The sequence below is a fragment of the Vulpes vulpes genome, chromosome 8, assembly GCF_048418805.1.
Source record: "Vulpes vulpes isolate BD-2025 chromosome 8, VulVul3, whole genome shotgun sequence".
Classification (NCBI taxonomy): Eukaryota; Metazoa; Chordata; class Mammalia; order Carnivora; family Canidae; genus Vulpes; species Vulpes vulpes.
The window spans coordinates 57,329,848-57,350,890 of record NC_132787.1 but is presented as its reverse complement, the minus strand read 5'-3'; the positions used below and the strand labels follow the sequence as shown (position 1 = coordinate 57,350,890).

The following is a 21,043-nucleotide window of genomic DNA, read 5'->3' as shown; positions in this document are numbered from 1 at the left end:
TTAGCCTTCCTGCCTGCTCGCCCGCAGGCTTCTCGGCTCACCGCGCAGCTCCCAGGGGCGCGCCCGGGAGCCCGCACCCCGCACCCCACCGCGCCCCGCCCCGCAGCGGCACAGGCCCCTCCCCTCCCCAGGGACCCAGCCCACGCCCGGCTCGGACACCACCGCCAAGCTCCGGGCGCCGTCGGCCGCCGGGAGGAGGGCGCCTTCCCGGACGCGCGCTCCCTCTAGGGGCGCCCCTCGGGCTCCACTACAGACCCGGCCTCCCCCGGCCTCCCCCCGCCTCCCCAGCAGCCGCCGAGCGAGGCCCCTCCCCCGAGCAGCCCCGCCGCCCTCCGAGAGGTCCCGCCGGCCTCAGCCACGCCCCCCCCCCCGTTCAAACCCGGCGCTTCCCGCGGAGGCGGCGGCGCGAGGCCCGCGCGGTGGCTTATGGGGGTTGAGCCTGCAGAAGGCGGGTGCTGATTGGCTCCTGCGCGAGGAGGGCGGAGTCAAAGGCGGAAGCAGGCGTTGGGGCGGGGCTCCGCGGCGTGGGAGACCGAAGCGCCCATGGAAGCGGTTGAGTGCCCCGAGCACGGTAAGGGACCGAGGTCCTTTGAGGCTCCCCGGGGTCTGCCAGGCTAGCGCAGCGTAACCGTGGTCACCTTGCTGTCCTTAGGGATCGCCTGCTTTCTCAAGACCGGCGTCCGCGATGGCCCGAATAAAGGCAAGAGCTTCTACGTGTGCCCGGCCGACGCCTGCCGCTTCGTGCTGGAGGCCGCGTAAGTCTCGAGCTGGGCCGACCGCCGGCGCCCGCCCGCCCGCCCGCCCGCCCGGCCCCTCCGCCCGGCGCCGCAGGCCCCGCAGGCCCCGGGAGAGGTGGGGACCTGGGCTGTGCAGCCAGGGCCTCGAAGTAGTTGGATCCCAGGGCGGCGTGGCCCGATGGGGGAGGCGCTCCTGCCTGCTTGCTTGCTGTTTGGCCCTGGGCAGCTTGTTCCCCTCTCTGGCCTCCATTCCCCCGCCTGTGAAACGGAGGGCCGCCTGCCTCGGGAACCTCGCGGTCCTTTCCAGCTCTGGGTTTCCTTGCACTTGTCGGGCCTCTGCTGGGATGTTGCGTCTCCCTGCTTCCCTGCTGAGTGACAACTTGCAGGCCTACTACAAAATGATTGGTCTCTGTTTTGCGCCAGTTTCAGGCCAGGTCAGATTATCAACTGCCTTTTGGAATAGGATTCTCTGGGGTGACCTGGGTGGCTCAGCTAGTTAAGCATGCGGCTCTTGATCCCAGGGTTGTGAGATTGAGCCCTGCATGCTGCCATGCTGCTTGTGCTGGGCATACAGCCTGCTTGGGATTCTCTCTCTCCTCTCCCGCTGCTCCCCACATGTGTGCCCTCAGGTGCGCTCTCTCTCAGGAAAACAAGAAAAAAAAAAAAAAGGTTCTCTCATTTAAGGTGTGAGATTGATAATCCAAAGAAACAAGTTACTGCTGAAAGAAAATCAGGTATCTGATTCAGCATTCTGGTTTTACAAAATTGGAAGCGGAGACCCAGAAATGTTAAGCATCTTCTTAAAGTGAGAAAAGTTAATACTACTCTCATAAAAGTGTTAATAAGGTCCACAGCCTATGTGAATTTTTAAACTATCACATGAAACATTTTTCCTGCTCTCTGAATTGGGTAGAGAAACATAAAATTTCTCCATCTGATGTAAGGCAAAAAAGTAGATACCAATACTAGAAAATAAAGTATTTTTTAACACGTATATTATGTTTCCGTTACATGATTTGCTTTGAAACTAAGTGAAGGAATTTGTATGTTTTTCAGTTTTGGCAAATAAATTTTTAGAGAAAACGCACTCTTAGCCTTCTGATAAGTTGTTTTATTTGAGAGAAATTACCGGGCTCCAGCTTGGTTAAATACAAAACAATTTTGAGAAAAGCAATGTCAAATCTTAGATAGAAGGGACAAGCTGGATAAGTTCTCAGGGTTTACTATTTATTTCTAATTTCTAAACTGAGTTTCTTAGGTTCTGTACCTAGCTCAAGTTTCGTGAAACATGGAAGCATGTTCATATTTGTAGGAATTAAGCATTAATGGTAGCTTAAGACTCAGTTATACGTTAAAAGAAACGTACCTTTGGGGCACCTTGCTGGCCCAGTTGGTGGAACATGCAGCTCTCCATCTCAGGGTTGTGAGTTCGAGCCCCACTTCGGGTGTAGAGATTAAAAATAAAATCTTTAAAAAAAAAAAAAGGACAAACTTTTATATATAGTACCATTTATACAAAGGCCCTGCTGCCAAAGTAGTACAACATAATATTTGACTTGATGACAGTTATTTGATAACCTTGACCTATTTGGTCAATATAAGCAAGACAAAGGAAGAAACAAGTGCCATAGGTCATATGAAAGTACTTTAGGCCTTCACTCAAAACTCTGTATCTTCAAATGTACACATACGTTCTCTTATAATAAGTTGGAAAAGAGGAGTTAAAAAACATGCCAAGCATGAGGCAGGTTAGGAGAGTCTGCTTCTGAACAGATTGTAGGAAAAGGGATGATGGAAAAAATCTAGGGAAAGTTTGCAGCCAGTCTTAATGTATTTCAGCTGTTCCTGGGTGGGGGGGTTTGCAACATAGAGATTGTAGAACACAGGACAGTTTTGAGCTTTTGAGTCATCAGGAAAAAGATGTATCTCTGTCATCCTATCTTTGGGGGAGTGGGAAAAAAATGAAAGCTCCAGACCTTTTCCCCAGAGGAATGTACATAGACCTAACAATGTTTGGGATTTACAAACCCAGTGGTGGTCATATATGTACTTGTCTAAAACCCATAGTTCAGGGACGCCTGGGTGGACTCAATTTCAGCTCCGGTCATGATCTTAGGGTGGTACGATCAAGCCCTGGGTCAGGCTCCATACTAGGTATGGAATATGCTGGAGATTCTTTTCCTCCCACTATGTGCCCCCTGTCCCCCGCCCCACTTGTGCACATGCGTGCGCGCTCTCTCTCTCTCACAGTTACTTGAATAAATAAAATAATAATAAAACCCAGAGTCTGGATTTAATTTTGGAACGTTAATTTCTGTTGTTTACTAAAGCAAAATTTCTTTTTCCCCTCCCTCTAGTATTCCTGTTTCTCATTGTTTGTTGCATGAGGACTGTGTGGTAGGGCTTCAGGGTTTGCTTCTACCCCCAGGCAAAGAAGAGTATAGGTAAGTGTCCAAAAGGAACATCTAAATGTATTTACTTCTTTCTTTACCTGGAAGAGTTACAGCCAGATGTGTTTTCCTAGGATTGAGTATTCTGTAAAAAATCATTGTTAACAAAGAGTATTTCTGTCTGTATTGAATGTCATCTGAGCCCTTGCTCCCTCACTGCTAAGTAGCTGGTTGATCTGAGAATCTGATTAATTTCCGGATCAACTGTTCTTCCTTCTTCAGTCTCCAGCTCTTAAGTAGCCAATAACATCAGCCCACCAGCAGCCATTAACTTGCAGTGACTTGTCAACTTTTCTAGTAATAGGATGAAGAAATTAAGTTTAAAAATGTCTAAAGTATGTTAAGCACTCAATAAATGTTCGTTTCCCTTTTTTTTATGAAAACTCAGGTAAGGCAGGGAAATCTATGTAGGTAGCAGGTGATATTTGTCATGAGTATTGAAAGATAAGAAGAAATTCACTAGGGTTAAGAAAGAGGTCATTTTTAACAGATCCATACCCTGCATGGGGTTTAGAGTTATGAAGTGACCAGGAATCGCAAGCCTTTGGTTTGGTAATAATTTAGCATGTGTTTGAGTAGAGATTTCAGAAGATAAGGCTGGCCAGGAAGGCAGGGGCCATTTTTGATGGTCATTATATGATATTCTATTCAGCTCAGAATATATATTCTAGGTCAATCCCCTTACCTCTTCCGCAATATTGGCATTTAACTATCATCTTCACCATTTTTATATACCTGAATATTGCCCATACTGCTGTTTTTCTTAATTGAGGTATGGATACAGTAAGATGGCAGAGAATTTAAGTGTTCAACAGTCATGTTTGAGAAATTGATATAACCATTCTTATAACCAAGCCTCAGTCAAAATATAGAGTGTTACCTCATTAAGTGCCATTTGACCCCTTTCTAGTTAATCCTTCCCTTCTACCACAGGCAGTCACTATTTTTATTTATCCTTTTGTATCTGGCTTCTTTTATGTAACAGTATCCATGAAATTCATCCATATGATAGGGTGTATCAGTAATTCTTTACCACTGAGTTGACTTCCATTTTGTGAATATCACAGTTTCTTGTCCCTATTTGTCATCCGTGTTATCTTCTTTGATGAAGTTTAAATCTGTTTAAATCCTTTGCCCGTTTTTTTAATTGAACATTTTATTGAGGTAATTGTACATTCTCATGCATTTATAAGAAATAGTTCAAACAGAACTCCTGTAGACTTTACCTAACAGTTACATTTTGCAAAATGTATATAAAAAGTATATAATATTATAATTAGGATGTTGATTCAGTCCACTGATCTTATTTGTGAGATTAATTTTCCTTGTACTAATTTGTGTGTGTGTGTGTGTGTGTGTGTACGGATTTAGTTCTATACAGTACATCATGTGTAGTTTTTTGTATGCACCACCACAATCAAGATAAGGAACAGTTCCATCACCACTGGATCCTTCCACCGTGCTTCCCACTCCCTCCACCTCATCTCTGGCAACCAGAGATCTGATTTCCATTTCTGAAATTTGCCATTTCAGAAATGTGACATAAATGGAATCCTAAAATGTAACTTTGGTAGGTTTTTGCCTATCTTAAAAATTGTGTTGTCTTTTTATTATTGAATAGAAAGAGTTCTTTATATATTCACTATACAAGTTCTTTGGCAAATACATATATAATGTATATTTTCTCCAAGTCTTTGTTTTTCAATTTCTTAACTCTCTTTTGAAAAGCAGTTTTCATTTTTATAAAGTCCAGTTTATCTTTTTTTTTTTTTTAATCCTTTGTAGCTTTATGTTTTTCTCTCTGCCTGCCCCAAGATCACAGATTTCTCCAAGGATTTCTTCTAGAGGTTTTATAGTTTGATTGTTTTGTTGTTTTTTTTTTCCCTCTTAGTGGCTTTTTAGTCTGTGGCCTACTTCAGATTAATTTTTGGTATATTATGAGATAGGAATAGTTCATTTATTTTTCCTTTTATTACTGAATGAATATTTTTCAGTTGTCTTACCACCATTTTGGAAGACTTTCCTTTCCCCATGGAAGTGCTTGGCACTTTGTAAAAAATCAGTTACTGCCATGTTATGAATCTATTTTTGAACTTGCTAACCTGTTCTGTTGGTCTACTTGCCTATCCTTACACAATCAGATAAGATAGTGTGAGTCTTCCAACATTCTTCTTTTTTAAGATTGGCTCTTCTAAGTCACCTGTATATAAAATGTAGCTTCAACTTCTAAATTTCCTTAGAAAAACCTTGTTAGTATTATACCGAGTCTGTATAGATCCTTTTGGGAAGAACTGACATTAATGTTAATTTTCTAGTCTATGAGCATGATGTATTTATGGCTTTAAAAATCTTTTCCAGCATTGTTGAATAGTTTTCATTATAGAGTACTGTACCTTTTTGGTTAAATTTAGTCCTCACAGAGTGTTACCGTTTTTGGTGCTATTATAAATGGAATTTTTAAATTGTTCACTTTTTAAAAAAAGATGTATTTGTTTATCTGAGGGAGGTAGGGGCAGAGTGAGAGAATCTTCAAGCAGACTCTGCTGAGCACAGAGCACCATGCAGGGCTCAATCTCACAACCCTGAGATCATGACCTGAGCCTAAACCAAGAGTCGGATGCTTAATCACCTGAGCCACCCAGGTACCCTGAAGTTTTTCACCTTTTGACTGTTTTTTGCTAGTAAGTGGGGCTGATAAGCCTCTAGAGCATGAAGATAGGATATCCTGACACCTAAAATCGTTTACAAACTGCTGGGGGCTCTCTACTATACAGGAAGACTTCTAGGTTGTAGGAAGCCACTGAAGGATTTTTGGTCCAATTTACATTAATAAAAGAGGAGCTCTGAAGAGCGTTAGTTAGGAAGATGGTAGAGGCAAGGAGACTGCTAATACAGAAGTGCTATTAAATGTCTAGTAAATGGCACAGTCCGTATTGCTCACTGCCATATCACTCTTCTGTGATAGGTAGATGAGGCACCTGACATTTTGAGAGGTTAGGAGAGGAATCAGGTCCCACAGTTGTGGAGTCACATTGCTGGGATGCATACCTCGCTCGGTCTAGCCGATTCTAGATATATCCATTTTAGTCTCTAAGTGAAAGGTGTGCTTGGATTGAGGCATTGACCGTGGAGTTGGGTGCACTTAGAGTGCGGAAGGAAAAATCAATAAGGCAGTTTTTTGGTAGGGCATTTAAGCATGTACCTTCCTCCCTCATTTTCTTGTCAGGAATAGTGATCCTGGTAGTCCTGTGTTCCCTGGGTTGTGAGGATTCAGCGAGGTCATGGGTGTGATGCCAGTGGTCTGGTGTTTGGCTCACTGTCAGTGCTCCATAAATGGTTGTTAGGTTGGGATTTATGGGTGATGATTTTACCATTAAGCAAGATAAGGAAGGAAAAGTAACATCGTCAGAGGGTTGGGATGTGTGGCCAGCACAGACAGCTTTGAACCAATCATGTCTTACGTGTATTTGAAACCAGCTAGTAAAGGGAGTGCAGCTCCAAAGAAAGGTCTAAGCTGAAGATGGAATTTTGAGAACTTACCATGAACATTCTTCATACTAGGGAGATGAGGCTGAGAGTTGGTAATTATTTTAAAATAGAAAAGTAAGGGGGTGCCTGGGTGGCTGGGCCAGTTAAGCATCTGACTTGATTTTGGATCAGGTCGTGATCTCAGGGTTGTGAGATTGAGCCCCGCCTTGAGCTTTTCCCAGACATGGAGCCTACTTAAGATTCTCTTTACCTCTCTTCTGTCCCCCTCTAAAAAAAAATAAAATGGAAAAGTAAAGTATGCAAATGTTTTTCTCTTAGCCTGAGTCTAGAACATTGTTACTAGGAGGTACTTACTGGAAATTTTAAAAGGTTGCTTTAGGGGCAGCCCGGGTGACTCAGCAGTTTAGCTCTGCCTTCAGCTCAGAGCGTGATCCTGGAGACCCAGGATCAAGTCCCATGTAGGGGGCTCCCTGCTTGGAGCCTCCTTCTCCCTCTATCTCTGCTTCGTTCTCTCTCTCATGAAAAAATAAATAAAAATTTTAAAAAGTTGCTTTAAGACAAAATACAGCTATACAACACACAATAAATTAAAAACAAGTACCCTGATGGGTAGCACGGGCTGGAAATTTGAATAGAATTAGGTAAGCTGATAGATGACTTTCTTAGCAGACAGGGCATTTAACCAGAACCCCTGTTGTCTGGAGGGAATACATTTCCTCCTGTAAACTGAACTTAAAGTACTCTACATCTTTTTTTTTTTTTTTTTTTAAGATTTTTATGTATTCATTCATGAGAGACACACAGAGAGAGACAGAGAGGCAGAGACACAGGCAGAGGGAGAAGCAGGCTCTATGCAGGGAACCCAACGTGGGGCTGGATCCCGGGTCTCCAGGATCACGCCCTGGGCCAAAGGCAGGCGCTAAACCACTGAGCCACCGGGGCTGCCCAGTACTCTACATCTTTGATTTTTAATTCCAGTGTGTTTAAAGCTTAACCCAACTAGGAGCCAGGTGCAGCAGAGTAATGGGGGAGGGGGAAGTGTAAGCCCAGGTGAGGCTAAGATGCCCATTTTTCCTACCTTCGTGTGTGGGCGATTGTGTGCAGTTCTCAAACTTAAACCCCAGATGGCACCACTCACCAGCATTTGGTCCTTCAGCCTTGGCTCTCTGTTTAGGGACAATAAAGAGACAGCCACTCAGTAGAACCAACCTTAAGGAAGAAGTCTTTCCTCCACTCAAATGAGGCAAGAGTTCTTGTTTCCTCCCCTCCTGTCCTATCCTGCCCCCCTTTGTTTTTCAACCTTTCAAGGATGTAGAATCAAAATGGATAGAAGTACTCTTTTATCTTGTAACTAGATAAAACAAGTTTTAGTTCTTTATATAACTGGTGGTTGTGGGATGTTCAAAATATTTTATTTTTAATAACCCTGGAATCTTTGCATGTCTAGCAGATTTCTTGTGTGGTTGGTTTTTGGCTAAAATTGGCGTGCAGTGTGATACAGCTCAGTAATGATTTTCTGGGCAGATGATCGACAGGAATTTGGGTATAAGCCAGGCCCGTGCAGAAGCACCCCAAGTCCTACTACCCCATGAAGAACCCTCCCAATAAAGCTAGTACATCTTGTAGGGCTTTTATACCATAGAGTTATCACGCATTGTGCTGTGGGCTGGAGCTGCTGTGGCACATCACTCACGTGGGGTGTAGGTGTCTCCCACAACTGGAAGTTTACAACCTTTATGTGGTCAGATTTACTAAATCCTTTACCTCTCAGCTGCAGGACTTTAGGTCACACATAGGAAAGCCTTCTTCCCTTTAGGGTAACAAAACAAAACAAAAAACCATTCATCTCTCTTTTCTCCCCAGAACATTTATAGTTTCCTTTTTTACATTTACATTTTTGTTCCATCTTGAGTTTTAACGTCAAAGAATGAGGTAGAAATCCAACCTTGTGCTTTTCTAGTGCTGGAGCATACAATAAGAATTGAACCTGCACTCCTCAGGGCCTTTGACACCACTGACATCAGAGTCAGGCACACAAAGGCTGGTGCCCAGCATGATCTGCATGTATTAGCACTAAATTGCATGTGTTCAAAGGCAGGCATTTTTATGATACAGTAAGGCCTACAGTAAGGGGTTAATGCTGGTGCAAGTTACTGAGAAAGTGTAGGAATTGAGACATGAGCTTGGCCTTGAATGACCTTTAAAATTTGGATACAATAAAAGGTAAGGAAGTATTTAGGGGCTGTAAGCAGAAGTGTGGATATAGGAATAAGGATGGTCAGAGAGAGTGGAATAGTGATTGCTATTGCTTAGCAAGCCTTTCATATGCGTCATGCTTCAGTCTGAACCTTCTTTACATGTATTAATGCATGTAGTCTTCACAGTGATCATAGGAGGTAGGTACTTTTTTTTTTTTTTTTTTTTTTTTTTGCCATTCTACAGAAAAAGAAACTGGCACATTCAGATGAGGTACCTGAGGATTCAGAGCTAATTCTATAGTAAGATTGGGATTCAAACTGAGGGAGGATGACTCTAGAACCCCAGAGAATCCCAGCCTGGCTGATGTGAATGTGCCTGACATTGTTAAGTCTGGATTGGACAGTCAGCCTTTAGTAAGAAGGGAGGATATGCCTTCTGGTGAAGCATTGGAGAGGTCGAGCTTCCTCTAGCCATGTTCATCAGCATTGTTTATTACTTATGTCCTGAAAAATAATATAGTACAGAAATTACACTCTTCTTCATAATGGAATCAATATTTGCTTTCTCTGAGTATATTTCCATTGCTTCCTTTGTTGATTTGCAATTTAATAAACATAACAGACTTTATATCCTAAAAACAGAGAAACCCACCCAGGTTAGTTTCAATAAAAATGCAAGTAAAAGCATTTTTAGCACCATGCCTAGAACATAGTAGATGCTTAGTAGTTGCATCATAGGTATATTGTTTTCTCCCTTCTTGGTCTTCAGGTCTTGCCCTTTGGAAAGTCTGCAGTGGCTTGGGCTTTTTTAATAGATATGATTTATGAAATGTTCTTGTTAGTAAAGATTTTAAGTACTTGATACACTTGAAACAACAGCAGCAATTTATTCTTTTTTTTTAAATTTTTAAAATTTTTATTTATGATAGGCACACAGTGAGAGAGAGAGAGAGGCAGAGACACAGGCAGAGAGAGAAGCAGGCTCCATGCACTGGGAGCCCGACGTGGGACTCGATCCCGGGTCCCCAGGATCGCGCCCTGGGCCAAAGGCAGGCGCCAAACTGCTGCGCCACCCAGGGATCCCTAGCAATTTATTCTTGGTTCACTTTGATAAGTAGTGGTATTGCCTGACAGTTGCCAATACTTTGAATTGTTACACATTTGAAGCTTTTCAGAAATCTTATTAACACGTGTTCAATCTAATATCTTTTTGCAGTGAGACAAACTAAAGAGACCAGTAAATTATTTTTTTTTAATTGTGAGCTAGAATGGGGGAAATTGTGAGCTTATATGAGAGGAGCTGGACCTATTTTGTTTTTAGTTTGACTTTTATGGAACACTTGTTCATTTGAGGCTTATCTTTGATTATATGTTCAGGTGAGGTAATGATGTCAGGGGATTTTGAATTAGGACTCAGACTGTCATGATTTATGTCGTATATTTGAGAAGTTAGAAAAAGAGCAAGAAATTAAACTGAAAGAATGGAGAAAGAAGGGATTCATTTAGGTAAAAACGGAATTTAATGAGTTCAAAAACAGCAATAAATAAAATCCAGAAGGTAATTGACCAAGAAAAACAAAGAAGGCCCTAATACCTGATATGAGGAGTAGGGAGTTACCCTACAGATATATTAAGATTCATTGTGGCATTGTTAGTAGCACAGAATTGGAAACAACCAGATTGTCTCTCAAGAGTGTTCTGGATAAATAATAGAACTCTAAATAGTGGGAAACTGCAGCTGTAGGAAAAAAAAATACATATGTGTGTGTGTGTGTGTGTATGTAGATCCTTTATATCTTTTTCTAGAAAAATCTTGAAGACTGTTTAAAAAAGCAAAGTATTTAGTAGTATGTATACTATGCTATCAATATATGTGGAAAAGGAAATTAAGATTCATTATATTGATCAGAATATACAGTTTAAAATCTCTGGAAAGGTAAACAAAGCTAATAGGCATGAGTATTGGAAGAGATGGGAATTGGGCAGATAGGGTACCATGAGAGGGTCCTTTTCATGGCCATTGTATAGTTTTTGGTTGAGTTTATTAGCTAGTGAAACAAGTAAAATGATATTGGAAGCTCTTCTTTGATTATTAAATGTGTTTGAGGAACCATTTTGGGTAAGGAAGAAATCAGCTTGCTCTATTGATTTCCACAATACTTAACAATTATGTATAAAAGGCAAGGCATAGTTGGGAATAAGGAGACCATATATGGTAATAGCCTTCTAGTTGCTGAAAGTATAGTCAGCAGACAGGTAGATACGAGTATAATACGGCCAAATACAACAGAAATACAGAAACAATGCAGTGGATGAACAGGGAAGGAAATGTCTGAAAATCTTGCAAAGCAGGGATAGCTTGAACTGGATGTTGAAAGACATGTAGGATTTTGACAACTCGTGATGGGGGAAGTGGTGGGCAAATAGGGATAAAGAGGACATCCTTTGGATGAAGGAAGATACACCTGCAAAATCTGGGATGCTGGAGAGCGCATACATGTTTTTGTTTGCAAATGGACCAGTATAGCCATTTCTTATAGTGAATGTATAGGCTGTGTTTACTGGTGCAGTGGCAGGCAGTCTTGTATTGGGATGTATGTCTGAATGCAGTCTTTTTTTTTTTTTTTTAATGGAAAATTGCAAATAAATACAAGTAGACAAGATAGAGTTATGCAGCCTATGAGCTTCATCAGTTACCAGTTCATGCCAATCTTATTCCCTATATACTCTACACACTCCATCCCCCAGCTCTTCCCTTATTTTGGAACAGATCCCAGATAACATCACTTCTTCTGTAAATGTTTCAGTGTATGACTCTAAGAGATAGGGATTCTCTCTTTCTTTTTAACCAGTTGGAGTATAGATTTCCAGTAGCTTCATCAATACCATAAGTAGCTTATTTTTAATAGTTTTTGTTTATTTGTTTAAATCTTTAAGGTTCACAGTTGCAATTGATTGATAATGCCTTTGAAGTCTCTTGAGTTCTCTACTTTTTTCCTCCCTTGTAATTTATTTTTTGAAGGAAGGCAGTTCATCATAGGGCATTTCCCACTGTCAAGATTTTACAGATCACATCCCTGTGGCCAAGCTCTGTCTGTTCCTGTTGTTTGTATTTCCCATAAATTGGTAATTGAATCTAGGGGTTTGACCTGATCCCGGTTAGTTTCTGTTTGTTTTGATTTGGCTTAGTTTTGTTTTGCTTTACCGTATAGGTCCTATCGGGGTTTCCTGTCAGGGATACATAATGTCTGGTTATCTCTCTTTTTCTGATTTCAGCAGCCACTGCTGATCATGCTTCTATTTTAGTTATTCTTTGCAGATAAAAAGAATAAACCTGTGTGCATCTTGGCTTCCATGACGCCTCTTTTCTTTCATTTCTTAGCCCTTATAAATACCCCATGCAGTAGAGAATTTTTAAATGGAAATATAAGAGTAATTGGTTTTGAGTGACCTTTCAAAACCACTGTCAGATAGTTGCAAGATATGTTCTTGGATGAAAAAGAAATTTATCTCATTTTAATGGATTTCCACAGCCTTGATTATTTGTGTTTTATACTTCATTAGATTGTTCTTCCAGTGCATTAGAAGTAAGGCAGCACGGAAGCAGTGGTGCGGAAGTATCCCATGGCAGGTAGGAATTATTCCTGTCTTCAAACCTATGTGAAGACTGTTTAATCTTTGGTGTCGCCTGAAAAGACCTTGAAGTCCAGTATAAACTGGTTGGTCTTCATCATACTGTCTCTGAAAGATAGTTCTTTTCTTTAAGCAAGGTAGACCCTATAGGGTCTCTTAATTCAAAGGACTATTTGGTTATAATGAAGATTTAATTGTTTGTCTCCTATTTCATTTAAATATTTTTCAAGGTCTTAAATGTAGTCATTGCTCTATTTAGGAAGAGATTTGGGTTTACTTGACCAACTTCAGCATCTTTTAGACACTGGTGTCTCCTCAATGTTGTTACAAATGGGGTGACATTCGTAAGCTAGAATGCAAGAGACCGATAGATACCCAGAACATGGGGGGCTAGGGCCAGGGAAGCAGCAAGACCTTCATTGGTTGAGGCAGAGCTTAGGCTTGTCACTCTGGTTTCCTACAGTGAAACTTTCATAACGCCAAACTCAAAGCAAGCATAGGACATTTTGGGGATAAATTCTCGAGACATTAGTTTTTTGTGAAAGGTATCCATTATGGCTCTTACAACTGCAAACACACTTGATTTGATCACTACTTGTCCTTGAGGCCTGTGAAAGCAGTGGTCATGGGCAGAGAAGGAACCAAGCATTGAAAGTACTCTTCAGAAACTAATACTGTGTGAGTTAGGCATGTAGTCTTTCTGAGCAGCAGAAATAGTTTTGGGAATGTTCAGAAGTATTGGACTACTGTTTCCGTTTCCTCTGATAAAAGGCATTCTGATATGATGCTCGCATTAATCTTATTATATTAAGATTATTTTCTTTGTCTTTTAGGAGCCTCATTCCAAAGAACGTTCTGTAACCAAGTCTCAGTGTGCCTCTGAGCTACTTCATTATTCTTCCACCCAGCAGAGGAACCCATTCAAGGTACTTGACAAGAATCAAGAGCCATCTCTCTGGAAACAGTTCACCAAAGGTGAAGGTGAGGAAAAGATGGTGGATAAGAAGCAAAAGGAAAAGGGAGATGTACTCCTGGATCAAAAGGAGGAACGGAAGCCTGAACCCAACTGCGGTATGAAGAAAAATCTCTCATCTGGCCTGGAGGTAAAGAAAAAACAACCAGCACCTCAAGAGCAGCAGCGAGGGGAGAAAACAGAGTTGCAGCGTGAAGCGAAAGAGAACAAAGGAATGCACAAAAGAAACCTTTCTGAGGTGAAATCCAAGCAGTGCCATGTTGAGGAGCTGAGAAAACCATCTGGGTCTCTTCAGGAAAAATCAAACATTGAGAGTCATCACGTCGAAAAGAAATCAGAGCCTCTAAGGGAGAAGGAAGCCGAGCCTTTGCCTAGAATTATTCACAGTCAAAACCCAGTAAGCAAGCCCCAAAAAGGGGAACATGTTAGCAAAGAACACTCCAAGAGCTGGGAGGCAAGAGAAATAAAGGCAAGCGACGACCCCAGCTCGCAGACCAACCAGCAGTCAGAGCCTTGGGATGGGCCTGCTCCCGGGGGACCAGCCGCACAGTGTGCGCCACCAGCCAAGGAGTGCTCCCTGGGACAGAGGCTGGAAGTGGCCTCCAGTCATGTTTTCACTTCCTCTAAGCCTCCTTTGTTCTTTGGCTCGACCCTGAACTCACAGGAGGAGAGCCTGCCATTACCTGGTCAGGATATGCAGAGAAAAACACCTCCTGCCACAGGTGGTTCCAGGAAGGTAGAACCTTCAGACCAAGCAGCCCAACGTGTGTACCTCACAGCACAACTGAGGCAAAAGAAGGTAACTGCTGGTCTGCCGTGTGCTTTGTTTTTAAGGTCAGAACATCGTTAACTATGGGCCACAAGCTAGTCACGTGTGTTAACGTGGGAAAAGTTTTGTAGGTGGGTGTTTCGTTTCTGTCTTTTCCTATGTTTACATTTTTGGGGTTAGAAAATCAGCTGGATTTAAGAAAAAAAATAATAACAAAAAACCCTGGTTTTCACACATATACTTAAAGGAGCCTAATTTCAGAGTTTTCACATTGTAGGCTACTTTAATCTGACAGTCTTTCTAAGAACTTGAGACGAGAGACCATCTTACAGGATCTGTTTTCCAGAGCACTCTGAAATCGGTGAACATCCAGGCTCTTCCAGACAAGGGTCAGAAGTTGCTCAAGCAAATTCAGGAGTTGGAGGAAGCCCTTGGTGCTCTTGCCCTCTCCCCAGAGCCAGGTAAAATGGGTTATGCCCCAGAACTCGGGGTTTGCAGGAACTTTACAAGAGATGTGCGAGAATCCCTTTCCATAAAGAATCTGTTGATTCATCCACCTTTCCATTTGATAATCCACTTCTGAGCTTTTCAGAATGCACTTGTAATTTCTAAGAACCTCCTTCATTTCCTGTGTACTCAACTCTATCCCCATCACTTAAGAAATGTTCTGTGTTGTGGTCTTGAGGTCTCCAGCTTGTTGGAATGGTGATGACCCCACCCTCTCTTGACCTCCTCTCACACATAGAACTTCTTTGCTGTCCTGAATTGTAGCCTATTCTTTCCTTGTTTTTGTTTTGTTTTGTTTTGGGGCAGACATTAATGAGAAGAGTAACACTCAAGTACTGCAACAGAAAAACATCACCAAAGCTACCACTGACCCCCCTCACCTGGTGCCTCCCAAACCCCTGCAGGGTGAGGATCTCCAGCCTCTGGTTTCTCAAGGACTGAAAGCTGCCTGCCCAGTAGCTGCTGGGGGATCCAGTTGGTGCTCTGGAGGTAAGATCCAAGGGCCTGGCCCTGGTGTGAGTAGGTATACCTACAAGTTAAACGCTGCCTAGGAGATGTCTCTGTGCCCATGTGAAGGGAGAAGCCATTCTGGAGTAGTAAATTGCCATTATAATAAAAATGCCCAGCTGAGCTTTGCACAGTGTTTCAGTTTCTGTGCTTGGCTCATTTACTGACCGTTTTTACAGGCTGTCATCAATTAGACCAATGGCTGGCACACAGCAGTCATTGTGTAAATGTTTATGAGTGAAAGCTCAAGCTTATACCACGATAAGGTAGGCTGACCAGCGGGCACATTTGCACCCCTGTGTAGGTGTTAAGGCAGAGCAGAGGAGCGACATGAGTCAAGCTGATGACCAAAGACCCACTGAGAACTGTGACACCCTATTTAAATGACTGTTTCCATCCTTAACTTTACAGAAAACTGTGGTTCAGAAGTAACTGCAAATAAAGATCACAGCAGAGCCTCACAGATGTGCTGGGATGGGCTGATTTGCCGATCAGGGGACAGGACCTGGGCTCACTGGTCAGCTTGGCTGGCAGTGACTGGAAGCACTAAGGCCAGTTTTCTCCCAGCTGAGGACTGCTAGAGATATAGAAAGGAAAAGGAGAGAAGCAAGGGAACAAAAAAGGAAGGAAAGGGAGAAAGTCGAAGAGCAATAATTAATAAGGAATAAGAAATGGACTTGGTGCCAGATACAGTTGAGGCTAGCCTAAAAAGGGACAGAAAATCCTGTTTCAGGGCGCCTGGGGGGCTCAGTCGATTAAGCATCTGACTCTTGATTTCGGCTCAGGTCATGATCTCCAGGTTGTGGGATTGAACCCTGTGTTGGGCTCTATGCTCAGCGGAGTCTGCCCCAACTTTGCACATGTACACATGCGCACAATAGATAGATAATAAAAATAATAAATAATTTTTTTAAAAGCACCTTTAAAAAGAAAAGAAAATGTGCTTAAGTAGCATGACAGTTCTGTCTGAGAACATTGCTATTACAGCATCATTCAGTAATCATAGTGGTGACTGAGTCAACTAGACAAAAACTAAATTTTATTAGAGTCTTAAGGTAAGAAAGTAATATGTTTAGAAAGCATTTCATCAAAGCGATTTTTCATTTAAAAATACTTTAACATTTGAAATGGTTAATTGGCATCTGCCTAGAAACCTCCTTCAGGATACTTCATGCCTGAAATTGCAAGCAGTGTAGGGGCGTGAATAGTGTTCCTATAGGATGAGTGAGCTAACAGCACCACAGTATCTCCTGGCACAGTGCAGTCAGTGTGTGACACACACATCAGGGGCTCTCTCCCCGTCTATCTAAACGTCCACGGACTTCCACAATCTCAGCCTTCCCTGTTGCTGACTTCCCTTCTTTGTATCTCACCCTGAGGATCTTTTCTTCCTAAAATAATGATGACATTACCTTTTCCTCGGCTTCCGCTTCGAAACCGGGGAAAAATTAAAAAGCGTACTCAAAATACTACAAGTTATCTTTTTATTATACTTTAATTATTTTGCCCTTTATTATAGTAGGTGTGTGGTTAAATGAACAAATGGAAAATGGGGATAGAAATGTCTATGGGGAAGGAAACTCTATGGGCAAGAATTTGTAGGCCATGCAGATGTGTTATCTGGCAAATCGTGGATTGCTGGTTCACAACATTAGCCAGGGTGGAACACTTGTGACACCTTTAGATAACATTTAGATAACACCTTTATTCGTACACAGGCCCCATGCAACAAGATGGGCCTCATGCCACATGGAAAATCATAAGTAAAGCCATTGATGAGCTGCATGAATCACTTGAGTCTCGGCCTGGTGAGACCGCTGTGGCAGAGGATCCAGCTGGGCTGAAGGTGAGCCAGGGGAGACTCCTGGTGCAGAGTGTCCTCTAGGGGTGTCCCTGCACCACAGATGGGGAGAACCTGTGGAGCTGCCCAGCAGAGTGCCATCCTGATGGATCTTTCCTACACATGATGCTTTAGTGGCTTCCCTTGTGGTGTTTTCTCCTCCTGTGTGGCAGGGAGGAAAAAAAATACAAAACCCACTTTTTTTGTTAAAGCCATAACGTTCTATAGGTGTATAGCAATAAAAGACTCGTTTATTGAGCTTCAGTGAGTGCTACGAGGATGCAAAGGACTTGCTGCTCTTAATGAACTATTTGGGGGCAAGTGCATATGCAACATATATGAAACATAGAAAATTACACGAAAACAAAGGTAAAATGTGCACTGTCATGGGCTGCAGACAGTATACAGCAAACAAAAGGAATTCAGAATAAGGGAAAGTCCCCATAGGTGAAGAAGTCTTTATTGCCTGCCTCCCTGTGCCTTTACAAAGTGGCAAGCCCAAAGGTAGCAAGGAGGATAGAAACCAAACACTTGGGTTGGAGAGAAGATGCAGGCAGCATTACTAACAGTTGAAGATGGGGAGCAGCAGGTGACATCACTGAGCAGGGGGCCTGCCTCATGATGCAACCTGGCACATGGGAGCAGCTCAGATAGATTCACTCAGGAGATGGGACGAGATCCCATAGAACCTTGAGCCGGGTGTTTCCTGAAGATTGTTTTTGTCATGGAGTACCAGATGAGCTGGATTAAAAGACTGGAAGGGGGTGTCCGTCAAAGAGCTGCTGAAATTTATGACTCCCAGTGCAGATCCGGGACCCTGCCTATAGAGAGAATGAACAGAAAACATCGGAGTGGCTCAGGAGTGAAAGGGAGGTGGCCAGTCAGAGGTCTTGCTTACAAACAGTAGAAGCTGCCTGGCTGATTCAAGCAGACAAAGCAAGACTCCCTTGAGGGGGTGGAGGATGCTCTTGGTAGACATGCTGGCTAGCAGGTGCAAGTCTGTCCCTAGCAGACCAGGATGCGTGGTCACCCTAGGTGAGACGTGGAGTCACGGACCTCTGAGGTGCAGTGAGCGGCCCCACGACAGCTGGAATATTGGGAGGATCACTTCTAGAAAAGGAGAGGAAAGCGTGGAGTCTGAGTAGTCAGGATCCAGCGCTCATGAGGAATTTATACTCAGCTTTTGGTTCTTCCCTTTGCCAGGTCCCCTTGCTCCTGCACCAGAAGCAGGCATTGGCCTGGTTGCTATGGCGGGAAAGTCAGAAGCCACATGGTGGAATTCTGGGTGAGTCTGGTGTTATGATAGGAGCCAACATACGTATTATATTGTTTCATTTGGTCCTGTCAGCAGCTCTGGAGTGAGCACTTTGCTGTCCCCTTTTCCAGATGAAGAAACTGAGGTGCAGGATGGTAAAGCAGCATACTCGAGTACATAGCTGTAGGGTCAGCCAAGTCGTGGCTACAAGCAGAAGCTGACTGACTAATTAAGCAGAGAGACAGTTCATTCTCTGGTGGCACAGAACAGACAGTCTGAGAGATGTGGAGAGCTAGATGGGAGGCCAGACATCTAGGAGCATGGCCAAAGCCAAGGAATAGCCTCAGTGTCTTCTGGGAACTGTCATGGCTACTTTGTTCTATGAAGCCACCCCAAAGTCAGAGACCCCTGTCTCCACTCCTTCCTGCCAAAAGGATTTCACAGGGAGCCTCTTTTCTCAAGTTGCTCACATCTTCGAAATCTTGTGTGAGTATATGTATTCTCCAGAGCCAGATCACGCTGCCAGGCCTTAGGTGTGGGGAGCCTAGAAAGAAAGTTTTCTGTGTTCTGCTTTGGAAACTCAGCAAAATAAAATTTTCCAAGGTGCTCAGTTTCTAGGAAACATGACAGATGGCCACAATGGCTAGTAAGTGGCTATGATAAGGATCCCCAGGACTAGCTCCAGGTTAGATGCTCTGCTAGGAAGATGCACAGCATGGTATCTTACTCATGGCTAGAGTTTATTACAAAATAAAAAAGTAAGATTAGGGATCCCTGGGTGGCGCAGCGGTTTGGCGCGTGCCTTTGGCCCAGGGCGCGATCCTGGAGACCCGGGATCGAATCCCACATCGGGCTCCCGGTGCATGGAGCCTGCTTCTCCCTCCGCCTGTGTCTCTGCCTCTCTCTCTCTCTGTGACTATCATAAATAAATAAAAATTAAAAAAAAAAAATTAAAAAAAAAAAAAAAGTAAGATTACTTTGATTTGTTATAAGTCGCAATCTGCAAAGGGAAAAGGCACATGGAGCAAAGTTCAGAGGATACTGGGTACAAGCTTCCAGAGGCCTTTGGCAGTGAAGTCGGCCAGGGTGAGCTGTGATGACACTTGTTAAGATGTTGCTGAGTGGGGGGGTTCAGGCCTAAAGTGTTTACTGGAAGTTGGTCACACTGGCAGTTTCAGGCCTGGTTGGTCCTGGAATCCCAGGCTTCCAGAAGGAAAGCAGATGTTCAGCAAAACCACATTGTTGTTTTTTTTTTTTTATTTATTTTTTTATTGGTGTTCAATTTGCCAACATATAGAATAAACCGTATTGTTTGTGTGTGCAGTTTAGGCGCAGTGAACCACTCTTATAAGTTCTGGAAATGGTGGGAACCCTGCTTGAAATCGAGTTCCCAAGGCCGGCCCAGGGCCCTGTCCGCAGGCCTTCCCTAGGATGATGGTGAGGCCTGCTGTGTTAGCTCCTGTCTACTCAAAGTAGCAGGGCCTGAATTTGAACCAGAATCCACACTGTGATATTTTACTTCTGCTTATGTCAGTGATTATTTAAACTGTTACAGTGAGGATGAGAATATTTTATAGGGTCTAAAAAATAGTAAACTAAATTAGAGGAGTCCAATGACCAGCACAATGACAGTACCTGAGAAACGTTCATTTATGTCCCTCTTTGATGAAGAAGTTCAGGGAATGGAGGACTGTTTTGAATTAACTCCATCTCTTGGCTCTTTTTGGTTTTGGGGGAGTAAAAATTTTTAAAAACTAGTCAGTATCACCAAATGAGAGACAGATACCAGTGAGTGCATTAGGTAAATAACAATACAGCCTGCAGACCAGAGTAAGGTCTAAATTATAAGTCTTGCAAAAGTCATGGTAACATGTCTTTGATCTGGATAATGAGTAGCAAGAGCTAGGGTTCATCTTCATACACAAGGTGAAGGATTTGTTAGGGGAGGAAAGAACAGTGCTTGAACCAGCAGGAGCCAAGGTATGCCAGTGATTTCTTCTCTTGAAGTGGAGGTGATTCTTTGCCCTAAGTGATAAACTATCTTAACTTCCTTTTTTTTTTTTTTTCCAGCGGATGATATGGGATTAGGAAAAACCCTAACAATGATTGCCCTCATCCTGACCCAGAAGAATCGAGAGAAAACCAAAGAAGAGGACAAAAACGTGGCATTGACTTGGCTTTCCAAAGATGGTATCCAAACGCCCTCATAGCCTGTTATTTCCGAAATTATCTGAGCCAGCAGAGAGTGGACATTTTTAGGCTACGAAAGAATACTTTTGGTCATGTGTCATTAGTCTGTTAGAGAACCAGTGTTAGACTCTTTCCTCTGGCATCATTTCTGATGCTGGATATGCTAATTACAAGTGATCATTGCCTCTTTTGCTATCAACTTAGCTTGACCTGTGATTAGAAAAAAATTTTAAAAAGAAAGCCAAGGCTTTGAAATGGCTCTTATTTTTGTTAATGTTGAGGACACAACTATGGGGCTGGTCCAAATTAGTTAATAATATTTTTTTTAATATTTTATTTCTTCATTCATGAGAGACACAGAGAGGCAGAGGGAGAAGCAGGCTCCCTGCTGAGCCACCCAGGCATCCCCTTTTTTCTTTTTAAGATTTTAATTAATACTATTTTTTTAAGGAAGGTTTGTCCCACCTTTGGATTTTAGCCACGATAGCAGAAGCT

The 21,043-nt window shown here is 42.9% G+C and overlaps 1 protein-coding gene across 4 annotated transcripts in view; it reads left to right on the top strand.

Annotated features, from left to right (window-relative positions):
* Positions 1–459: 459 nt before the first annotated feature.
* TTF2 (transcription termination factor 2) overlaps positions 460–21,043 on the top strand; it is a 39,693-nt gene continuing 19,109 nt past the window's right edge. For 2 of the 4 annotated variants that reach the window (XM_072766790.1, XM_025994639.2), the window contains exons 1-9: positions 484–571; positions 653–755; positions 12,439–12,505; positions 13,341–14,279; positions 14,596–14,710; positions 15,063–15,245; positions 16,982–17,109; positions 18,307–18,388; positions 20,429–20,548. In XM_072766790.1, the coding sequence (XP_072622891.1) occupies positions 544–571; positions 653–755; positions 12,439–12,505; positions 13,341–14,279; positions 14,596–14,710; positions 15,063–15,245; positions 16,982–17,109; positions 18,307–18,388; positions 20,429–20,548 (1,765 nt within the window). In that variant the 5' untranslated portion in view covers positions 484–543. Of the gene's footprint in view, positions 572–652; positions 756–3,094; positions 3,182–12,438; positions 12,506–13,340; positions 14,280–14,595; positions 14,711–15,062; positions 15,246–16,981; positions 17,110–18,306; positions 18,389–20,428; positions 20,549–21,043 lie in introns of all 4 variants that reach the window. The other 2 variants (XM_025994638.2, XM_025994640.2) reach the window with 2 other exon arrangements.